The sequence below is a fragment of the Leuciscus leuciscus genome (assembly GCF_965113295.1).
Source record: "Leuciscus leuciscus genome assembly, chromosome: 23".
Classification (NCBI taxonomy): Eukaryota; Metazoa; Chordata; class Actinopteri; order Cypriniformes; family Leuciscidae; genus Leuciscus; species Leuciscus leuciscus.
In genome coordinates, this window is record NC_138747.1 from 120,001 (window position 1) to 144,172 (window position 24,172).

Here is a 24,172-nt window from a genome sequence, read left to right on the forward strand (position 1 = left end):
CATTTGTTTCTCTGATTCGATTATAAACTTGCGCATTACGTACCGTTTCACAGCTGGAGAACGAGTCCGGCTTCAGCGTCATCACTACGACACGGCATTATTACGGCTTTTGTTCACACAGCGCGCGTTCCGGGACTGAACACGGCAATGTTACTAGGTCCCGTCCCGGCATAAATCACGGGTCGAGTTTGCGTTCACACAGAAGGCGCTCTGGCAATTTGCCGGTAATTTGCCGGGTTCAAAGCGCTGTGTGAAAGGGGCTTTACAGAATGATCCGAATTTTGCACAACCTGTTTCTAAATGCACAACAGCAGGAAGGACGTGTGACGCATGTCCTTTATCAGCCAGGCCTGAAAGCAAATTAATTAAACTGGTCAGTGGACTTTTGAAGAACAGCCAAGCTGAGGCTTGTAATGCTGTTTCCTGCTGAGCACTAGCACTTCCTGTGCATGAGCGCTTCCTGTGCACGAGCGCTTCATGTGCAGACGAGCGCTTCCTGCGCAGACGAGCGCTTCCTGTGCACGGGCGCTTCCTGTGCACGAGCCACGAGCACTTCCTGTGCACGAGCCACGAGCACTTCCTGTGCACGAGCACTTCCTGTGCACGAGCACTTCCTGTGCACGAGCACTTCCTGTGCACGAGCACTTCCTGTGCACGAGCACTTCCTGTGCACGAGCACTTCCTGTGCACGAGCACTTCCTGTGCACGAGCACTTCCTGTGCACGAGCACTTCCTGTGCACGAGCACTTCCTGTGCACGAGCACTTCCTGTGCAGCTCAATATGAGACTAATGAAGGTCATGGCAGCCGTTACTGAAGGGCCTTAGCAATGCAGGATCAGATCAAGATTGCAACACTAACACATACAATCCATCAAAACTCACACATTTCAGATCAGATCCAAACTATAAAACACGTGTAACATTAAGAACTCAGTTCTCTGAATGCTTAGAACAGCGCTGTCCAGTTCAGCTTCTGGAGGACCTCGTTCCTGCGGACTTCAGATCCGACACTGGACTGACCATGAAGACTCTGACCAGCTGCTCCAGGTGTGTTTATATAGGGTCTGACCCGTGTGAACGCGGGCCTCCAGGAGCCGGACCCGACAGCCCTGGATCAGACGAGCTCATCTTACCTGTGACGGACAGATCCGTGGTCCTCCTCACCACAAAACTCCCAAACTGTAATTCACAGGTGTAATTCCCAATGTCGTCTTCCCGCACGTCTTTGATGGAGAGCACATCTGCCCTCCTGACGACGCTCGGTCTCCACCGTTTCGCCCGGCATTCCTGCATCCAGAAAACAGATCCGTGTTTAATGCAGCTGGGATCTCATTTCGCTAGAATGACACATTAATGAATTGCCTTCAAGTGGGCGGCTTTCAATGATGTCTACAGACTGCAGCGTTACTGATTTCACACTTGACAATGTTGTGACAACAGCTAGAATTTCATCTATGAATTGTTGCCTTGGCAACGCCTGCCAAAATGCCTGTCAATCATTTATTTACCAACTATTATTTTCCATGTAGATGAGCAGATGAGTTCATTATTAAAGCAGTGAACCATGAGAAACGATGCATGAACTGTGCTGCAGTTAAGCAGTGTTAATCTCAGCAAAGATTTAACTGACAAAGATTAAGGTATTTTTAATTGTCAATGATAGAACAGACACAATTTATTGATTTTAATGAAAACATACTGCCTTTGTGTAATGAGAAAAAAAAAACACAACACTATAAGATATTAAGGGCCCTACTTTAACGATCTAAGTGCATAGTCTAAAGCGCACGGCGCAAGTTTACTTAGGGCGTCCGAATCCACTTTTGCTATTTTAACGACGGGAAAAATGGTCGGCGCTCCCGGCGCATGGTCTAAAAGGGTCGTCTCTATTCTCTTAATGAGTAATGGGTGTGTTTTGGGATTTACGTGCGTTAAACCAATCAGAGTCTCATCTCCCATTCCATTTAAATGCCAGTTGCGCACGCGCCATGGCGGATTCGCTATTTACATGACGGAATTTGATAGTGGAAAGACCGAACGCGTCTCCAGAGCGCAAACGGATCTTCTCGTACGCGAGGTAAAAATGCGCAAGCAGAACATCTACGGGACAAGCCGGATTCCACCATATCTTTATGTACACAATAATAATCTTTTTTATTGTAATCCTTTTCATTTTAAATATTTGGCATGTTTGTGTGCTGCTGTGTGTCCCTGTGTGTTTAATAAGCAGAGTGTACGCAAGTCGTGGACCCGCCTATAGGCGCACATTACTAACGCGCTCATTAAATAACAAAAAAAATATTGGTAAAAAAAACTAGTCTATTTCAGTTGACTCAAAATAGCAACGCTCCATCAATGCGCCAGAACACACCTCGTTCTCAGACCAGCAGCTCATGGGTGTACAAATGGCCGCAAATGCATTTGATATTTAAACAACGTGGCGCAGGACATGAAAATGAAAATTGCGTCGGGCTGAAACTAGCAAAAAGCTTGGCGCTGCATTGCGCTGGGTGTAAGATAGGGCCCTAAAAATGTTTTTTAGAAGAAGAAGGAAATGATTCAAGAACGGCAAACGAGACCTCTTTGCAAGCAGGTCAATTATCTCAGTGTATATATAGCCACGGTTTAAAGACTGATATAAAACAGTGATTCATTTAAAGAACCAGATCAAATGAGTCATTTGTTGGAGAATCAGACAGTTTTATCAGTGGGTTCATCGCTTGCTCTCTCTCTCTGTGCTGGATGCTTTGATGCTAACTAAATCCAGTCATGTTTCCTGCACGAATGTCCACAGCGATCATCTGTCTTTGATTCAATTTAGCCGGAAACTAAAGTGCAGCAGACGTTTAATTTGACACGCGCTTACTTCAGATGAATTAGTGCTAGTGTAGTCTCACGCTGGCAGAAACTGACCAACTCGCACAACTTTCCTCCACAGTTTCTCTGTCTCATTTTCTGCCTCAGGACTTCAGGATTGATGAAAGGTCTGTTTTCTGCATAATAGCTTCTATTTCCAACTCTGAACGAAAACGGTAAAAGCATGTTTTTGGTGAGATGGAGATGAAGATGATGGGATGGAAACAAAATGAAGAGTATTGTAGAATAAATAAACAAGGTGACCGTACCTTGTACCAGGTGATCTCTGGGTCTTTCCCGGACTGTGTGTAGTCATCTATATCAGGACAGAGGATGTCTTTGCTCTTACTCAACTCGGCCTTCTCAAAGTACCTCATCTTGGAGTTGTAACAGAGACCCGAATTGTTCTCGGCCACCATGAGCGACATCGACACTTTCATACAGTACGTGGAGTTCCTGCAAAACACACAAAACCAACATGATCAACAAGCTTCACACTGTACACACACAGACAAAGGGAAAAGGGAATCAAATGTTTGTTCTTTCATGTCGATCAGCAGGAGAGAGGATTCTCACAGAAATCCCCTTAATCGTTGAAACGAGTCTTTACAGGACTAATGCAGTAAACGCTCAGTTAAAAGGGTAGGTCGTGTTTTCACATCATTCTCAGTGATTGTTTCTTTGCTTGTCTTCAGTAACGGATGTCTCACATCAGCAGAAATGAGAGCAGAGAACCAGCAGGCCATTTTTCAGGTTTGCTGAATGATGCTCTCAGCCGACGCCTCTTACTGCCACAATTGAATTTATTGGAAAACAACTCCCTGAACAGAAGAAACAACACAATGCAGAATGGAGAGAAGTGCTGACTCGAAGAGTGAACGGAGACTATGAGGACCCAGAGAATGAAAACTAATGCTTATCAAATGTTATCCACACTTCCGGCTTTAAAAATAGGGTCTTATAATTAGTCTGCGGTTTGATTCTCCGGTGAAATAATACAACACGGTTCCTGTAACAATACTGTTCCTTTATATACAGGACATCAGAAGACAGGTGGACAAAATCAGAGTCTACAAATGATTAATGAACCGTGAATGTGCACACGCAGCAGCTAAGGCCTGTTTACACCTGGTCATTTCATGCAGTTTTACTGATAGCTATCTGATTTGTTAAAGTGGTTCCATTCACACTTGCCCATATAAATGTGTCATTTTGGAAAATCTACATATGTGGTTTCAACAACCAGATGCATTTACACTTCTCCAGTTTCATCTGGAATGTGTCTCAGACAACCTCCTGAAGTGGTTTGAGTGATCGGATTTAAATCCGTCTTTTTCTATAGCTATCGAGAAAGCATGCATTGACCGTGTGTAGACGGGCCTAAAGCCCGGCTCATGCTGTTAGGTGTGCTGTCAGCTTGAGTAGGGCAATTTTTTGAGGCGGAGATGCAAATTCAACATGACGTGTGATTATTTTCAATAAAAAGTTAATCACAAAAAAAATGACGTGTGATTATCAGACATATGGACACACCTGTGCAAATGAGTTCCCTCGAGTCTAGTGCTGATAAATATTCTGACTAGCTCTGATACGGGAAACAAACGATTGTGTCTGAGAATGGACGAGTGATGGATGGACGACACAGAGTCTTTATCCTCCATTTTTCCTCTTATGAATCATTTAAATTTACAACACATCCTTATAATCAACACAATACGTAACATAAATATATAACATACATACGTTGATTTTCTTCTTTGCTTTGAATCCAGCGATCCGAGTTCAAATCTCGGTGGAACCTTTTTTTGCGGAAGGGAGGGAATAAACAGAGGTGATGCGCAACTGCTGATGTGGCGGTGAAATTGGCACTCTCAAACCGAGTCGGAATCGGGGAAACATGGTAAACCCAAACGCTGAACTATAAACCCAAACGCTAAACTCTAAACCCAAACGCTGAACTCTAAACCCAACGCTGAACTCTAAACCCAGACGATGAACTCTAAACCCAGACGCTGAACTATAAACCCAGACGATGAACTCTAAACCCAGACGCTGAACTATAAACCCAAACGCTGAACTATAAACCCAGACGCTGAACTCTAAACCCAGACGCTGAACTATAAACCCAAACGCTGAACTCTAAACCCAGACGCTGAACTCTAAACCCAGACGCTGAACTATAAACCCAAACGCTGAACTCTAAACCCAGACGCTGAACTATAAACCCAAATGCTGAACTCTAAACCCAGACGCTGAACTCTAAACCCAGACGCTGAACTCTAAACCCAGACGCTGAACTATAAACCCAAACGCTGAACTATAAACCGAGACGCTGAACTCTAAACCCAAACGCTGAACTCTAAACCCAGACGCTGAACTCTAAACCCAGACGCTGAACTATAAACCCAAACGCTGAACTATAAACCCAAACGCTGAACTATAAACCCAAACGCTGAACTATAAACCCAGACGCTGAACTCTAAACCCAAACGCTGAACTATAAACCCAAACGCTGAACTATAAACCCAGACGCTGAACTCTAAACCCAAACGCTGAACTATAAACCCAGACGCTGAACTATAAACCCAAACGCTGAACTCTAAACCCAGACGCTGAACTATAAACCCAAACGCTGAACTCTAAACCCAGACGCTGAACTCTAAACCCAGACGCTGAACTATAAACCCAGCCGCTGAACTATAAACCCAGACGCTGCAACTATAAACCCAGACGCTGAACTATAAACCCAAACGCTGAACTATAAACCCAAGCGCTGAACTATAAACCCAGACGCTGAACTATAAACCCAGACGCTGAACTATAAACCCAGACGCTGAACTCTAAACCCAGACACTGAACTCTAAACCCAGACGCTGACCTCTAAACCCAGACGCTGAACTATAAACCCAAACGCTGAACTATAAACCCAGACGCTGAACTATAAACCCAGACACTGAACTATAAACCCAGACGCTGAACTCTACACCCAAACACTGAACTAGAAAACCCAAACGCTGAACTATAAACCCAGACGCTGAACTATAAACCCAGACGCTGAACTATAAACCCAAACCCAGACGCTGAACTCTAAACCCAAACGCTGAACTATAATTGAATTGAATGCCTTTATTGTCATTTTACTTCACAATACAACAAAATTAGGAGCGCTCTCCACTGGGTGCATTCAATAAATACAATAAACAATCCTTACAGTACATAAAAAAATAAATAAAATGAAACAGAATAAAAGAATAAAAGCTGAACTATAAATCCAAACACTGAACTCTACATCCAACCCGGACCACTTAATACGTAATGTTAAAGTAACAACTGCACTGTACATGAACCTGTCTCCATACTGCAATTTTGCACATTCTTCCTCTTGTTGCTTCTTGCACTGTTATGGTCAATAGACACGTCTGGTTAGATGGTCACTGCACTTCACTGGCTCTGTACTTGTATTCTGCACAATGACAATAACGATGATCTAATCTAATAGCAGAAAGATGAAATCGAATTTTTATATCATTACACATTGATTGGATGACACAGATAATATTTACCCATAGTCTCAAGCTCATTTGAAGGTATGAATTTCAGTGAATCCACAAAAAAATTTGGGTCAGTTTATAATTAATGGCATTTTGACTAAACGTATGATCATGTTTGATTCATTGTTGGAAGTATTAAGGACCTTGGAGGAGAATTTAACACGGTTAATTACGGGATGAAGGCAGCTGTTACGTGGGAATAGGGAATCTAGCATTGGTTAAATCATTAATTTTCCCTCAGAACGCCTGCGGACTGCATGGATATTGTGAGCGTTGCCCTCTTCCAACATGGTGTCCTGACCAGGGGCCTCATGTATCAATCTTGCGTACGCACAAAAACTTTGCGTACGCCAGCTTTCACGCTCACGGTCGTATGTACTAACAGTGAAATTAACGCGAGAATGTGCGTTCATCCACGCCAATTTCATGTCTGGCGTACGTACATTTCTCATTGTTTTTGTCCGTTGGCGACTCTTACAGGCAATGAAGTGAAGTTACAAACATTACACAACGAATTTTCGTTCTACAAGTCTATCGCACCACCACCTGTGGGAAGCATTGCTATTAATTTGCAATTTATAAAATAATTGACATAATATTGTCACACGAGCATTATGGGAATATTCTATCAATTATGCAATTAAGTAAGAACATATAAAAGCATATGCAAACTGATACAACCCTTAGTCTATGGCAATGACAGCTTTGGTTTAATGTCCACCTTTATATCAGACCATTTCTTTTTATGGTCATTTAGGGTAGACGGTGTACAGTTGAGACACCTTAAATAACTTGTGTTCGCAGCAAGCACAAGTTGTGATTTTTGCTGTGCGAGCGTATTAGAGTCCTCTTTGATCGTGGGAAATTTGAACAACGGACGCATCTCCGATCCGAAGATATCGGGGAAAGTTTTTTTTTTTCCTAAGATATGATGTTCACTTCACCATGCACTCTCCACAATGAATAGCTTTTTATCCCTATATGACTGTTAAACATAACTGGTATCACCACAAACGTTATTCTGTGCCCTAAAAACGGACATATTTCATGGTACTGTGTCATGCAAGGTAATTGCAAAATCTAGAGAAATGTGCGAGGTGGCCAGCGGGGGATTGTTGAGACACATATCTACTGTACCCCCGATAGAGTTCTATTAGGAAACACACTGTTTAGTTGTTCAGTGTGATGATAACAGGTTAAACGTCGTAATTAGCCAGCATAGGACGCAAATTAAAATAAAATTAGATATTTGTGATATTTAAACTGTGTATTATTAAGAAATATTGTTAATATCTTGTTCCTGCTTTATACATTTTAACCAGTGCTAATTTAAATAAAATGAATGAATATAAATGGATGAATAAAAAAAATGTTGCCCAATTGTTATTTTCTTTATTTGTCTTTATTTTTTATTATTTACAATGAATGGTTAGTTACCTTTACATCATTAAAAATGGGTGTCTCAACTGTACCATGCACTGTCTCAACTGTACCACATATTGGTACAGTTGAGACAAAGTTGAGACAAAAAGCACCTTATTTTTATGATCTAATTGTGGAAAATATAAACTACTTGTAGGAATTATTGATTGATAATATCTTAGTCTACAAGCTAATGAAATGTCATGTGGCATGTCATGTGGAAATTCACTTCTTTTCAGTGTCTATTTTTGTGTGGAAAATCAAAACGCAAAAAGTGTCTCAACTGTACTACTCTACAGTGCGACTTTCAGATCCCACCGGCATCAGCCAAACTCTCCCACTCATATTTTTTCCTTTTGTTATTAATTCCGGAGGACAAAGTTCCAAATAATTTTTTTTTTTTTTCGTTTCTACCTCCGATAGTAGCACCTCCTCCAATTCACTTTCTGTAAAGTTTCGTTTCTTGCCGCCATTTTATTACTGTTTTCTTTTGCCAAAGTGGACTCATTACCATATTTAAATTAATTTAATTAAGGGAGGAGACTGGGTGGGGCGTTGTGCTCGTGCATGTGCGCTCAATTTTACGTTAACTGGGATGTACAAAGAGAATATGCGTGGGATCCTTCGTACGCAGAGATTCATACATCTGGTTTTTTTTGTGCGTACGCACATTTACAGCTTTGTCCGTACGCAATGTTTTAGTATGAATTCAACGCAAGTCTTTGTACATGAGGCCCCAGGTGTGGAGCAACGAGAAATGTACTTTTAGCTCCATCAACGCCACATTCAGCAGCTTTTACATCTGCAACGCAGCATCAGACATCCCAAGTCTCCCGGAAGTTCTGGGAGTCTCCCGCATATTGATAGCGGCTCCCTGATGCCCGCAAATGAGTTAAAATCTCCCGGAATCTAGAGCGAGCGAGCAAGAGCGTGCATGCGAGACAGAGACTGTGTTCCAAACCGTGTAGCGCGCGCACGGCAGAGAGGGAGCAAGAGCGAGAGACCTTGTGCGTGTGTGCCTCAAGAAGCGCATGTAAGATAGAGAGCATCCTGATTGGCCTGTTTCGGTAAATCAACCAATCAATTGTCAGTGTGGGCGGGCTTTTATCTCTTCTCCCAAACCAAATTAATCAGTTCAGTGTATCTAGAAACAGGAGCGCCATGGCAGAGGAAGAGTGCCACAAAAAACGAAAGTATAAGATACATTTTACGCCAGACTACACGAAAGTGTACCCCTGTCTTATAAGAGACAGTCTTGCACGCTGTACAGTTTGTAACAGTGACTTCAGCATTGCCCATGGCAGGTTAAATGATTAAGACATGTTGAGGTGAGTTCAACAAGTTTCATTTCATGTGCACATTATTCAGGCCGGCTAGTTGCCAAGGCTACATGAAAACAACAAACTCCTGTTTAAAGTTCCAATGGAATATAAATAAAAGCAGTTTACATAAATAGTACAAGCAGCTTATATAAATAGTCAAAGTAATCTACATATTTTAAAATAATAATCAAGTAATTGCATGGGCCTACAGAAATTATATATTATGCTTATATATATATATATATATATATATACATTTTCAGGGTACCTCCCTGAAATGACTTTTTGCAGGTTGGGATGTCTGCAGCATGCAGTTCATTTCTCTGCTAAAACAGATAGAACTGAGCATTCTTGGGGAAATATTTATGAGATCCTCCTGCGCCGGATATCATAAGCGCTGTCGCGTGAGTGACACCTGAAGATCTGCTGAAGCCGGTTGGTGTTCGCTACAGCATCTCTTTAAATCAGTATTTTATGAGTGCTGTATTATTTATGACCTGAGGAAGGTCAGGCTCTGCTGGGAGTGGAGGAGACGCACTTTGGACCGACGCATAACTCATGTGTCCCAGCGCCGAGGCTGATTAACATGAGCTGGAGCCAGTGTTTACCCATAATGCCTCATTCTGGGCCCGTATCCTTCCGCTCTCAGCGATTCAGTGTGAAGTTAGAGCCGGTTCTCTCTCTATAGTGCCACGTCACACAAACACATCAACACTTGCTTCTCTGTCTCACTTTCCAATGTTTGTTGCTGACTTTTCAACTTCATTAAAAGTGTAAATGTTCAGATGACTGTTTAAACTAATGCACTGTATAAATTCAATTGCCTCAATAATCCGAATATCTTTTTACTGATAATAAATGAATCTGATGGTGCCAGATACAGATGAGTACAGCTCTACACTGCGTCTGAACACAACGACAACAACACAGAACTGTTCACAGAACAAATACACACACACACACACACACACACACACACACACACACACACACACACACACACACAGGTCCTGACTCTCTGTGGTCATTAAAAATCCCAGGATGTCCTTCGAAAAAGAGTAGGGGTGTAACCCCGGCATCCTGGCCAAATTTGCCCCTTGGCCTCTGTCCATCATGGCCTCCTAATCATCCCCATATACTGATTGGCTTCATCACTGTCTCCTCTCCACCAGTAAGCTGGTGTGTGGTGGGCGTTCTGGCGCAATATGGCTGCCGTCGCATCATTCAAGTGGATGCTGCACATTGGTGGTGGTTGAGGAGATTCCCCCATCTATGTAAAGCGCTTTGAGGTCTCAGAAAAAGCGCTATATAAATGTAACAAATTATTATTATTATTATTATTATTATTATTACATCAGCACATTGTTAAACGCAGGTCATGAGGTAAAGGGTGACTGTAGCACATATGATTTCAACTGAAAATGAAAGAGTTCAACAAAATTTTAGATATTAAAATTGATATCCTAGCGGAGAGAGAGATTCTTAGTAAATCACCACTTAACGGTCTGTTTCTGACTTTATATATAGTGCAGGTCTGCTGGAGGGGAATGAAGTAATATGCTTGTGTTGTGAATGACAGGATCAGATGAACATGTTTCTCCTGAAGTATAGTTTAAGCTCCACTGAATTTCTCCTTCATCATTCGCTACAGTGTTTCGCTTCAGCACCAAAGGGTGTTTCAGTTCAGAGAGAGACTCCAATATCTTCTTTCCTAATGAGGGAACTAATGAGCCATTGACAGGGAACAGCCTTTACCTGCGAGGTTAATGACGTATTACAGCACGTGATGAACAGCCTTTCCCTGTTTCTGGTGGATTGAACTCAGTGAACACACACATGCTGTTCTCAAACAACATCCACATGGAAGAACCAAGTCTGTCATTGAGTTTAGAAACGTGACCTGAATCAGAAACGTCACAATTGAACCTACAATAAAATCATAGCATCAGAAAAAGTGGAATGAAAGAACTTTCATCTTCATCATCACCATCATCATGTTCCCTTTCGAAGGGAACCTCGACAGTACGTCATCGACGTTATGGGGAATCGCCTCAGCGTGACCAATGACTGAAGTACCTGTGGAATCCCGCCAATCGCATTGGCCCGCGTCAGCCATGACGTGATGCTCTGGCGTGCCCAGGAAGTATAAATAGAGCGCCCAGAGAACATGTCATCCTCTTTTCGTTTTCAGGGACTGATTTTCTGAGTGTTGTAAGTTGGTTATTATGGAGAAGCTAAGAAAACCTATAGGAAGTGCGTTTACCCGTGCGAGAGGGTTCTCGCACTTGGTGATTCACACGACCTTTGTGTTTGGTGTCTGTGAAATAATACTGTTTGGGTGCGAGGCATTCACAGTCAGCTCCTAGGAAAAAGTGCTGCAGTGTTCATTGAGAAATATCTCAGCGCGCGTGCATCCGTGCGCTGTCGGATGTTTCAACCTCGCACCTGTTGACTTTCTTCTCGAGGGATGAAAGCCAAATTGATTTTAAACGGCTCAGATCTCGCGTTTGCCGAGGCAGTGTGTAGATTGCGAGAACGTATAGATAAATATTAAAACAGTATTGTCTGGTGATTATGGCTGCATTTAATTCTATGGAATTAAAATGATGGAATATTATCTGACTTTAAGAATTTAGATATTTTTATGCAGCCTACCATCCAGACCGTGTTTCACTTATCCAGTGTTTTTGATGCATTTAATTCTTCAAAAGGCCTTCCTGAATATGAGCTCCCATATACTGTGGCTTATCAGGTCAGAGGCCTCACTAGGCCTTCCTGAGTATGAGCTCCCATATACAGTGGTTATTGGGTTATAGGCCTCACAGGCCTTCCTGAATATGAGCTCCCACATACTGTGGTTGAATATGAGCTCCCACATACTGTGGTTATCAGGTCATAGGCCTCACTAGGACCTCCTGAGTATGAGCTCCCACATTCGGTGGTTGAGTATAAGCTCCCACATACTGTGGTTATCAGGTCATAGGCCTCACTAGGCCTTCCTGAGTATGGGTTCTCACATACTGTGGTTGAGTATGAGCTCCCACATACTGTGGTCGAATATGAGCTCCCACATACTGTGTTCACCAGGTAACAGGCCTCAGCAGCCTTACTGAGTATTAACCCTCTGAGGTCGAGAAACGCGCCGACGCGTTTTGCTGGATTTTTTTCACATAGCAGCAACATAAACTTAAATTACTCCGTCATTTATGGTTATACAGAAAAAAGAAATATAAAAAAATAATCTGTGATATTTCTACTTTTGTATGTGTCCACTTACAATCAAATCAAAACATTGTGCTTTTGTAAAATAAAGAAAATAAACAGGGTGTGCGTTCTGCCTCTCCGTCGCGGTGAACTTTTTTTTCTTGAGCACGTCTATAAACTGAAACAAAACGTCTCAGGTTACGACTGTAACCATAGTTCCCTGAGAAAGGGAACGAGACGATGCGTCGATAACGCTTTGGGAACGCCCCCGGCGTGAATGCGTCTGAAGCATCTATGTCAACTAGTCCAATGGAATGAATGAAATGCGCGTCACGGGCGGGTGACGTCATGACCAGGAAGCTATAAAAGCGCATCTGGTGAAACCGGCTTTAGCTTCGAAATTTGCCGAAGCAAGTCGATCACAGGAATGCAGGAAGTATGGCAGGGCGACGCATCGTCTCGTTCCCTTTCTCAGGGAACTATGGTTACAGTCGTAACCTGAGACGTTCCCTTTCGAGGGAACTCGCGATGCGTCGATAACGCTTTGGGAACGAGAATACCCAAACCGCCAGAATTCCAAATGCCTGAGTGTAAGCCTGTTGTCAAAACCACACTAAGCACCTGAGACCCTGGGGCAGCATCCAGGTCCAGGCTATAGAACCTGACAAAAGTGAGCGGAGAGGACCAGCCCGCCGCATCACAAACGTCTTGCAGAGAAACTCCAGACAATAAGGCTTTAGAAGCCGCCATACTCCTCGTAGAATGAGCTCTGACCTCCAAGGGACAAGGCTGGCCAGAGGACTCATAGGCAAGAGAAATAGCCTCGACTATCCACTTACTCACTGTCTGCTTAGAGGCAGGAAGACCCTTCTTGGGTGATCCAAAACAGACAAACAATTGATCGGACTTCCTCCAGGAAGAAGACCGATGAACATAAGTATCCAGTGCTCGCACTGGACACAAAAGGTTCAGCTTTTCCTGGTCCGAAGAAGTAAAAGGAGGAGGACAGAAAGCCTGAAGCACAATAGGCCTCGGAATAATGGTTGGCACCTTAGGGACATAACCCTGTTTAGGATACAAGAATGCCTTGACCATTCCCGGTGCGAATTCAAGGCAGGTGGGAGAAACCGAAAGGGCCTGAAGATCTCCGACTCTTTTGAGGGACGAAATGGCTAGTAGAAAAACAGTCTTGAAAGTCAGAAATTTCTCTGAGACCGACTCTAAGGGCTCAAACGGAGCCCCAGATAGGCCCTCTAGTACCAATGCCAAGTCCCAAGCCGGCATCCTAGTGCGTGTTGCAGGCCTTAGCCTCAGGGTGCCACGAAGGAAACGAGTAATCAGGGGGTCTCGACCCAACGATATACCACCCACCGGGACGTGGAAGGCCGCAATGGCTGCCACGTAAACTTTTAAGGTGGATGGACATAAACCTGACGCAAAGCGATCCTGCAGAAACTCCAGTACTGTGTTTACTGAACAGTTAACCGGGTCCCACTGACGCTGGTGACACCAAGAAGTGAAGACTCTCCATTTCAAAGAGTACAATTTCCTTGTAGCAGGAGCTCTGGAGCTTAGAATGGTCTCAACAACCTCGGTTGAAAGACCAATCTCTATGAGTTGGGCCCCCTCAGGGGCCAAACCCAAAGTTTCCAAATCTCTGGTCGGGGGTGAAATATCGTGCCCCCGGCCTGAGACAGAAGGTCTCTCCTGATCGGGATCTCCAAGGGAGGACCGTCTAAGAGATGAATCAGGTCCGCAAACCAGATTCGACTCGGCCAACGTGGTGCTAATAACAGTAGGCTTATTCCGTGCTGACGAACTCGCTCCAGAACTCCTGGGAGCAGAGCAACAGGGGGAAAGGCGTACAGACGTAGCCTCGGCCACGTCTGTACCATAGCATCCAGCCCCAAGGGGGCTGGGTGAGTAAGGGAGAACCAGAGTGGACAGTGCGTCGTATGCTGAGACGCGAACAGATCCACTTCGGCCTTGCTGTAAAACTCCCATATCTTCTCCACCACCTCGGGGTGAAGTCTCCAGTCCCCTGGCCTCAGCTCCTGCCTCGACAGGACGTCTGCTCCGATATTCTGGCCCCCTGGAATATACACTGCCCTCAGAGAGAGTATTTTCCCCAGGGACCACAGGAGGATCTGGTGCGCCAACTTGCATAGTGGACGCGAACGCAGACCCCCCTGACGATTTATATAAGAGACCACCGATGTGTTGTCTGTCCGAACAAGCACATGGTGATCCCTCAGGTCTGGGAGGAAATGTCTCAACGCGTTGAAAACGGCCATCATCTCCAGGCAATTTATGTGCCAGGAGAGATGATGACTCCTCCACAGACCCTGAGCTGAGCGGCCTTCCATTACCGCTCCCCAGCCGGTGAGGGAAGCATCTGTCGAGATAGCAACTCGATGGCAAAGAGCTCCCAACACCGGACCCTGGGACAGGAACCAATGTTTCCTCCATATAACCAAGGCGTGGAGACACCGCCGCGTGATCTTGATCATACGAAGTGGGTTTCCCCTCGGGGAGAACCCTCTGGTCCTGAGCCACCACTGCAAAGGTCTCATGTACAGCAGGCCAAAAGGTATCACGTTGGACGCCGCTGCCATGAGCCCTAACAGTCTCTCGAACTGTTTCACAGTGCGTGACTGGCCTAGCTTTAGCTCTTTCATGGCTGATAGGATAGCAGCTATACGAACGGGCGATAGAATGGCTCGCATCGTGACTGAATCCCATACCACACCCAGAAAAGTGGTCCTCTGTAATGGAGATAGCACACTCTTCTTGGCGTTGAGCCTCAACCCCAATTTCTGCATATGTGCGAGGACGACATCTCGATGCCGAACCGCTAACTGTTCTGACTCCGCTAGAATCAGCCAGTCGTCTATGTAATTCAGAATACGTATGCCCTACAGCCTGAGCGGGGCCAGAGCTGCATCTACGCACTTCGTGAATGTGCGGGGTGATAAAGCTAGACCGAATGGAAGCACCCGATACTGGTATTCTTTGCCCCCGAAAGAAAACCTCAGGAACTTCCTGTGCTGAGGGAGGATGGAGACATGGAAGTAAGCGTCCTTCAGATCTATCGTGACAAACCAGTCCTCGGATCTGATTTGAGTCACGATCTGTTTGAGTGTCAGCATCTTGAACATGAGTTTTTGAACTGCACGATTCAACAGACGAAGATCTAAAATGGGACGCAACCCCCCATCCTTTTTTGGAACGATGAAATAACGGCTGTAAAAACCCGATTCTCTGTCGGGTGGATACACCTGCTCTATCGCTTCTTTTGCCAGAAGAGCTTTCACCTCTTGCTCCATCACCAGAGCCTGCTCGGGATGCACCAACGTGGGCAGCACCCCGTTGTAGCGTGGAGGACGAGAACCAAACTGGATTCTGTATCCTTTCTCTACTATATGCAGGACCCATTGAGAAATATTTGGCAGATTCTTCCACTCTGTCAGAAAATTTACTAAGGGAACCAGCCTCTCGAGGCTGGCCTCTGGTGTAATCGAGACACTCAGCCCGGGGGCCTGAAACAATATCGGCAGGAACCACTCGAACTGAATGTTCTTGAACCCCCCTCAGAAGGTTCATATCTGACGCAATGTCGTGTTGACATTGCGCCAGACGATCGCTGGAGACCACTGCGCCCCGAGACCAAGGGTGCGGGGTTGGCAGAATGGCCCCCTGAGGACACCGAGGAGGAGCGGACACCGTATGCTGAGGTGTGACTCGCTCCACTCCGGGTGGGGCTGCCCTCATGGGTCTGACGCCACAGGAGTCAGGACCTTTTCTTTTGAGCCGAAGCCTTCTTAGCCTGAAGGGCGGTCCTCAGATCCGGCTTCTGCTTCGAAGGCTTCGGCTGAGAGTGTTGCGTCTGCTTCCAGTGTTTCTGTGGCGGGGCACGAGACGCAACACTCTCTTTTTGCTGTGCTCTGTATGAGGAGCCTGACGGCTGGGGCTGCTCACGCCCAGCAGCCCCAGGGGGCTGGACACGGCGAGGGAGAAATCTTTTAAAAGCTTCTGACTGTTTTTTGGCCTCCTGGAACCTCTCGACGACAGAATTAACCGCGTCGCCGAAGAGGCCAGAAGGCACAATAGGTGCATCTAAAAGAAAAGCTCGATCTTTCTCTTTAATTTCTGCCAGATTCAGCCAAAGGTGCCTCTCAGTGGCTACAAGGGCTGCCATAGACCGCCCAATCGCTCTGGCGGTCTCCTTAGTAGCCCTGAGAGACAAATCTGTGGCCCGACGAAGTTCTCGAACCTCATCGGGCCCCACCCCCTCACTCTTGTCCAAATCCCCCAGCAGATCAGCCTGATATGCCTGGAGCAATGCCATAGTGTGTAAGCACGCTCCAGCCTGACCTGCTGCCGTATATGCTTTGCCCACGAGTGTAGATGTTGCTTTTAGTGGTTTTGTGGGCAAAGCTGAGGCCTTCAGAGACGATGCTGAACCAGGTGACAGATAACTCGCAAGCGTCTGTTCAGCCTGGGGCATCGACTCATAACCATACTCTCTCAATCCCTTAATCCCTGAATATACATGAACTTGGGGGCTATATAATCGAGAAGAATATGGTTTATTCCAAGATCTGGACAGCTCACTGTGCAGATCAGGGAAAAAAGGAAGGCCTCGTGGTGGAAGTGATATATTAGATGTTAGGAAACGCTCATCTAATTTACTTTTAGGACGAGCGTCCCTTTTCTCGGCTGGCCAATCAATATGTAATTTATCCACAGCGCGAGTTATCACATCCACCAACTCCTCATATGCTGGAGAAGACGACTGTGAATCCTCTTCCCTCATAACAGTGCTTTTTTCACTATCAACACTCAGTACATCTAACTCCTCGGAGCTAGAGCACTGAAGCATTGGGCTCTCTCCCCGGGCGGAAGAAGCCGCAGCGCGGGCTTCCGACACCGGAGAGAGAGCGCTGGATCCCCCAGGACAGGAAGGAGATAAGGTCCTCGGACCCGTCTCCAACCCTTCTGAGAGATCCTTTTGCGATCCCCAGGAATGCATTCTCCGTGCTGCCTCAGCAGCATCGGGTCCTGCACCCTGAGGATCGCGGGGCTGACCACTTTCCTCGAAAAGTGACAACCAGGAGCGGAGCGTGCGGAGAGGAAGCCTCTCACAATGCTGGCATTCAGCCCCCTCGAAGGCTGAAACCGCATGCTCCACTCCCAAACAAATGACACAAAGCTCGTGTGTGTCACCACCCGTTAAATAACGCGGGCAGGGAGAAGCACAGAGTTTGAACATTTGTTTTTCCATAATAGACAGACAACAGTAAATATAACAGACAGAGTACACAGATCGCTTGCTGAGGCAACAGAAGCTAAAGCCGGTTTCACCGGATGCGCTTTTATAGCTTCCTGGTCATGACGTCACCCGCCCGTGACGCGCATTTCATTCATTCCATTGGACTAGTTGACATAGATGCTTCAGACGCATTCACGCCGGGGGCGTTCCCAAAGCGTTATCGACGCATCGCGAGTTCCCTCGAAAGGGAACTCAACGAATACTTCTCACACATTTATGAGCCATTTACCTTTATAAACATTTAAGTGTGTACTTTTAAATGATCGGATTCAAACTGAAAACAAATATTCTCTGTTTATGTAATTTGTATAAAACCAACAGGATGTCCAGTATCTCAAACGCTTGCTAATTACTTTTTAATTCGACACGCCCACTCGCGCAAAAGTGATTCACATGCAAATCTCCACATGGGACGCGAACACCCTCGTTACCTCAAACACAAAACACCAAAACACTTCACAAGTCTCTCCTTTTCGTCGAGTTTGGAAGACACGTCTGAGCTTACATTGGATTTACCCCCAGAAGAAGAAGAACGCGATTTGAAGACAAGAAAGATGTAAGGTAAGAAATTCTTACTTATTAGTTTATGGTATAGTTGCATAAACTTCACATTGCAGTTGAACTGTTGCTAGATATATGGTGAATATTATACTATTTAGACCCGTGTTTACTGTTAAATACTGTTTGTGGATATCTGCTCAAACATAGATATGTATAACCATAATGTTTAATATTTTGGAGCGCGATGGCGTTTGAATGTATCATATTTTGGAGCGCGCTGTGGGTTTTAATGTATCATATTTTGGAGCGCGATTGCGTTTGAAAGGAAAAATGCACCAAACATTAGGATTTATGTTTTTACTATTATCTCATTTCATATCATCATAACGAATGGAAACATTTGAAGTAACATATGATAATCAATATATTTTTCTCTAGCGTAGTTGTTCTTGAAATCTTTTGGAAGATTTAATTTATTGTTATTATTATTTTATGCAGCACTGCGTAGCCTATGCCTACAAGGCACAACAAACCTGGTGTTCATTATATATTGTTGGAAACGTGTGTGTGTGTGTGTGTGTGTGTGTGTGTGTGTGTGTGTGTGTGTGTGTGTGTGTGTGTGTATTCTGTGAATTTTAAAAAGAAATTTTAACCAGAAAAATCTAAAATCTATTCCCAAAATCGTGCAGCCCTATAGTTTCTCTTGATATCAGTATGTTCACAGTTTTTTCTTTTTTTTTTTCTTTCAGGGACCAGATGCAACTGAGTCCTGCTGACTTCAACATTCACATGAGTCTCTGTACATGAACATGGTAAAGTGAAAATCAAACACCTTGGAAATGAAAGGTATGTACAATGTTTTTAGGAATGGCACAAAGGTCTCTGTCTTTGGATCATTGTTTTCAATGTGCTCTTTTGTCATTTGTATTTTTGGATTGTGTAAATAAATCCAAACAATCTAAAAGCCATTCTTTTTTAAATCTCCTCATTCTTTGTGCAAGGTTGCTCTGAATGACAGGGCCTGATCGCTCCTAATAGGGCAGTTAGGGGAGTGTCTTTGTCTTTCTCAGGTGTTAAAGCCTTACATATTAATGAGATGATCACGCCTCTTCGCATATGGCTTTGTCACACAAAACACGTCTTAGAAATTGTAGAAAAATCTGAATGAGCAGTCAGGGTGATTTTCACATAGTTTTGGAGCAAATATTCTAGGCTATGTCATACAATTTTCAAAAGTCTTGTGAAGAAATAATCAGTATGGGTTTCATGGCCTTATTTCAGTGACAAGTTTTTTTTGTATTTTCACAAACCACGCATAAATGTCATTATCTCAAAACTACAAACTTTTACATACATGCTGCTGATATATTATTGTAGCAGAGTTTGTGCTGAATACAGTGTAATTAGACTTTAGCCATGAAAATGTCACTAGTAACAGAAAAAAACACAAATGTCAGAGCATGTCAGAACACCTCCAGGGCCAGAAAACAGCTCAGACCTCAGAGGGTTAAGCTCCCACATTCAGTGGTCACCAGGCTTCAGGCCTCCTCTGCCTTCTTGGTTATGAGCTTTCACATGTCAGGTTGCAGGCCTCACCAGGCCTTCCTGAATGTGAGCTCCCACGTATTGTGACTATCAGGTTACAGGCCTCATCTGGCCTTCCTGATCATGGGCATGCTGCGGTTGCCAGGTTACAGGCCTCACCAGGCCTTCCTGGTTATGACATTAATTTAGACATTACAAGTCCTCATAGCTTATAATAAGCTAGCTTTTAACAGTATATGTAGTAGGCTTCCTCTCCATATGAGGGTCGTATTGCTGAGGCCTCCATATACTTATTGAGCCTAGGCGGGCTAGTTATTGCCGATATATGTGCTAGGCTTCCTCTCTATATGAGAGTCGTACTGTTGAGGCCTCCATATACATATTGCATGTTTCAGGCTTCCTCTACTTTTAGAGTCACCCTACTGAGGCCTTCATGCAAATAGCAAGCTAGTTTTTTATCAGTATATGTAGTTGGCTTCCTCTCCATATGAGGGTCGTTTTGCTGAGGCCTCCATATACTTATTGAGCCTAGGCGGGCTAGTTATTGCCGATATATGTGCTAGGCTTCCTCTCTATATGAGAGTCGTACTGTTGAGGCCTCCATATACATATTGCATGTTTCAGGCTTCCTCTACTTTCAGAGTCATCATGCAGAGGCCTTCATGCAAATAGCAAGCTAGTTTTGTGTTAGTATATGTAGTAGGCTTCCTCTCCATATGAGGGTCGTATTGTTGAGGCCTCCATATATTTATTGTATTGCTGATATATGTGCTAGGCTTCCTCTCCATATGAGAGTCGTACAGCTGAGGCCTCCATATACATACTGCATGTTTCAGGCTTCCTCTGCTTTCAGAGTCAACCTGCAGAGGCCTTCATGCAAATAGCTAGCTAGCTTTTGTCAGTATACGTTGTAGGCTTCCTCTCCATATGAGAGTCGTACTGCTGAGGCCTCCATATACATATTGCATGTTTCAGGCTTCCTCTACTTTCAGAGTCATCCTGCAGAGGCCTTCATGCAAATAGCAAGCTAGTTTTGTGTTAGTATATGTAGTAGGCTTCCTCTCCATATGAGGGTCGTATTGCTGAGGCTTCCATATACTTATTGGTATCCAGACCTTGAGCTAAAGCTCGGTGTTGGCCCTAGTGCTACAATTAGCCTCACGTGTAAGCTGTAGGGCATGCAACGTCAACTGGCGGCCCGCGGGCCAAATCCGGCCCGCCAGAGATTTCCATCCGGCCCCCAGAATAATACTGAATTCAGGAATAGCCTTGTAAGAGGAAAAAGTATGTTTCCATATTTATTTATTTTGAAATCTAATGGGAAAAAACACCTTCTGAAAAGTAGCTTGTGCCATAGCCTGCCTTCAATCAAGAATGACGATAAACGCGTTGCTCTCATTGAACATCTTTTATTGTTTCACGTGCTCATTTTTTCACAAATTTCAAAATTTTCCTCGCCTGGGATTTGCGCACAATTGCGGTGTCTCAATAACAACCATCAACATAACAGAGAAGAACATGGTAATTGCAAACCTTGCACATCAGCAAATAGTTCTAATGACAAATAAAAGCGACAGGCCTCAGTTATTAGAAATGCTACTATTTACATACAATTAAAGTAGCCTGTGATCCAACAAATAAACACAAATAAAGTAAAACCGAGAAAATATCAGACTAAAATACTTACGTTTGCTTAATGGGAGAAGTTACATTTCCCCTTCGACACTATCTCTTTGACATCGGGCTTGACAGCTGTCAGGCTTATGCGCAAGCAGTCCTCCAAAGACTGGTTTGACAGTCGGTTCCTCTCATGCGTTTTTATAGAGTTCATTTTTGAGAACGCAGCTTCACAGGTGTATGTTGACCCGAACATGGTGAGCACATACATGGCCAATGTCTTCAGTGTGTCGTACTCTTGGGGACAAGCCACCCAAAAGGCGCTCAAGCTTTCAGCACCACGGAGAGCTGCCTTCATGTCACCAGCGGCCTGGATGTCAATCAGTTCACTTTGAATAGCCGCCTCGTCCAGCGGCATCACCTTCCTCACATTAGCGGAGAATTCTCCACCTGGGCTGATAATGAACGGGTCACGCACAAATCCAATGACATCCCTGGGAATGGCAAAGTCATCAAATCTGGCAGAGAAATTTTCCCTCAGCTGTGTGATAAATGTCTTCATGTTCTCTGTGACCTTGCTGTGACCCACTGTCTTAAGTGTGCTAAAGTGCAGCAGCCTCCCCGACAACAAATCTTCGTGGAAAAGATCAAGTTTGTTTCCAAAGGCATCAAGTTTTTCCACCATATGCACCACAGGTTTTTCTTTCCCCTGTAGTTGTAAATTTAGTGCGTTCAAATGGGAAAATATGTCCGTTAAAAATGCAACGTTGCACATGTATTCTGTGTCTCGAATGATGCGCAGGTGGTCAGCTGCCGCTTTTGATTGACTTTGCATTAAAAAATCCACAACTTGATCCCTGAGTTCAACGAAACGCTCCAGTGCTTTGCCCTTACTGAGCCAGCGCACGTCGTTGTGGAGTAAGAGGTCATCATGAGAGGCTTCAGATTCCTGCACAAATTTTCGGAATAGACGGTGCTGTGTGCTTGAATTCCCCCTGATGAAGTTAATTATTTTCATTGTTTTGTCCATAACCTCTTTAAGATCGCCACTTAATTTTGCGCACAGCACGCTTTGGTGAATGAGACAGTGAAGTGCGTTAATGCTGGGAGCGACAGCCTTAATTCTGCTCACTACTCCCCTGTTTCTGCCAATCATGGCAGGAGCACCATCTGTGACAACCAGGTTGACTTTTTCAAATGACAGTCCATGCTTTTGAAATAGTTCCTCCAGCTTACCAAAGATAATAGCGCCAGTTGTCAGGCCCTCCAGTGGAATCAAGGCCAGCAGCTCCTCTTTGAAATATTTGCCATCAAAATATCTGACGAAAACGCACATTTGGGAAATGTCAGTATTGTCGGTGGACTCATCAATAGCCAGCGATAGGTATCTGGCTTCTTTGATCTCATCAATTACAAGTCGCTGGACATCCTCTGCCAAAACATTGACACGGCGAACAGCAGTTTTAGCAGACAGAGGTATTTGCTTAACAGACGCAATTATCCTGTCCGTAGATTTGTCAGTGGCAAGTTCCTCCAAAACAGCCACCATGCACTCCTTAAAAACATCAGCATCGGTAAATGGCTTGTTATGCCTGGAGAGTACCCAGGCAGCCTGCAGAGACGCACTTGTTGCCCTCTCTTGCTCAGTTGAAGTTCGGTTAATAATTCCGCTGGCATGGGAGTACTGAGATTTCAAAGCAGCAACTTTTCTCCGACGGGCCTCTGACTGTTCAGGATAAGACTCCTTGAAGCTTGCATGCTTTGTGCTGTGGTGACGCCTCAGATTGTACTCTTTAGCGACAGCGACAGTTTCGTTGCAAATGAGGCACACAGGTACAGCATTTCTAAAAGTAGGCACTATGAATATGTACTTATCAGTCCATTCTTCATTAAAACTACGGTTCTCTGAATCAACTTTCCGCTTAAGGCTCTTTGAGAGTGCCATTTTTCATTCAAATATATTCAGATGGCCTTTTTTCTAGTGTTCTCCACAAACTACGACCTGCATGTGACAGTGATGGACAGCTTGACAGCCTCACAAATATGAAGCCTAAAATATCGCTATTGCCCCCTGGTGGCTTGCTGCAGTACAGGTAATATGTAAAAAATAACAGAAATTTGGAATGAGAATTAGTATATAAAATAATAACATATTACTTAGGATACAATTAAAATTTTATTTTATATACGAGTATCTGGCCCTTACGGTGTCTGCAGAGAAAAATTCTGGCCCTTGGACAAATATAGTTGATGACCCCTGCTGTAGGGGCTGTTACCTGGAGTTATTGTAGTGGTCAGGCATCCCCTTAGCATGGCGGCGTGGGTACAGCGTTCCCCATAACGTCGATGACGTATTGTCGAGGTTCCCTTCGAAAGGGAACGTCTCAGGTTACAAATGTAACCTTTGTTCCCTGAGAACAGGGAACGAGACAATAAGTCTCCCTGCCATGCTTTCAGTTCTGCTTGCTCAGTCCCTTCAGACGAAGAGGATGACATGTTCTCTGGGCGCTCTATTTATACTTCCTGGGCACGCCAGAGCATCACGTCATGGCTGACGCGGGCCAATGCGATTGGCAGGATTCCACAGGTACTTCAGTCATTGGTCACGCTGAGGCGATTCCCCATAACATCGATGACGTATTGTCTCGTTCCCTGTTCTCAGGGAACAAAGGTTACATTTGTAACCTGAGACGTTCTTTTCTCACAGCTGTTTTTCGTCTAGATGAGTGTCTGTATTAAGACACCAGACATTCTCTCTCAGGGCGGATGGATGAGCTCTTGTTGATTGAGTTTGTGCTGGTCTTGATTACTGTAAATGACC

The 24,172-nt window shown here is 44.5% G+C and overlaps 2 protein-coding genes across 5 annotated transcripts in view; both read right to left on the reverse strand.

Moving 5' to 3' along the window:
• Window positions 1–24,172, reverse strand: part of il1rapl1b (interleukin 1 receptor accessory protein-like 1b) — a 225,090-nt gene that overhangs the window by 95,541 nt on the left and 105,377 nt on the right. For all 4 annotated transcript variants that reach the window (XM_082155837.1, XM_082155835.1, XM_082155836.1 and 1 more), the window contains exons 4-5: window positions 3,127–3,313; window positions 1,135–1,288 (exon numbers count right to left, since the gene is read on the reverse strand). In XM_082155837.1, coding sequence (XP_082011963.1) covers window positions 1,135–1,288; window positions 3,127–3,313 — 341 coding nt within the window. The remainder of the gene's footprint in view (window positions 1–1,134; window positions 1,289–3,126; window positions 3,314–24,172) is intronic.
• LOC309487927 (uncharacterized protein) lies at window positions 16,182–17,640 on the reverse strand (the record flags this gene model as incomplete). Its single annotated transcript, XM_082155911.1, has 2 exons — window positions 16,182–16,227; window positions 16,277–17,640. The coding sequence occupies 2 exons, from the start codon at window positions 17,638–17,640 to the stop codon at window positions 16,197–16,199; spliced, it is 1,395 nt and encodes a 464-aa protein (XP_082012037.1). The 3' UTR covers window positions 16,182–16,196.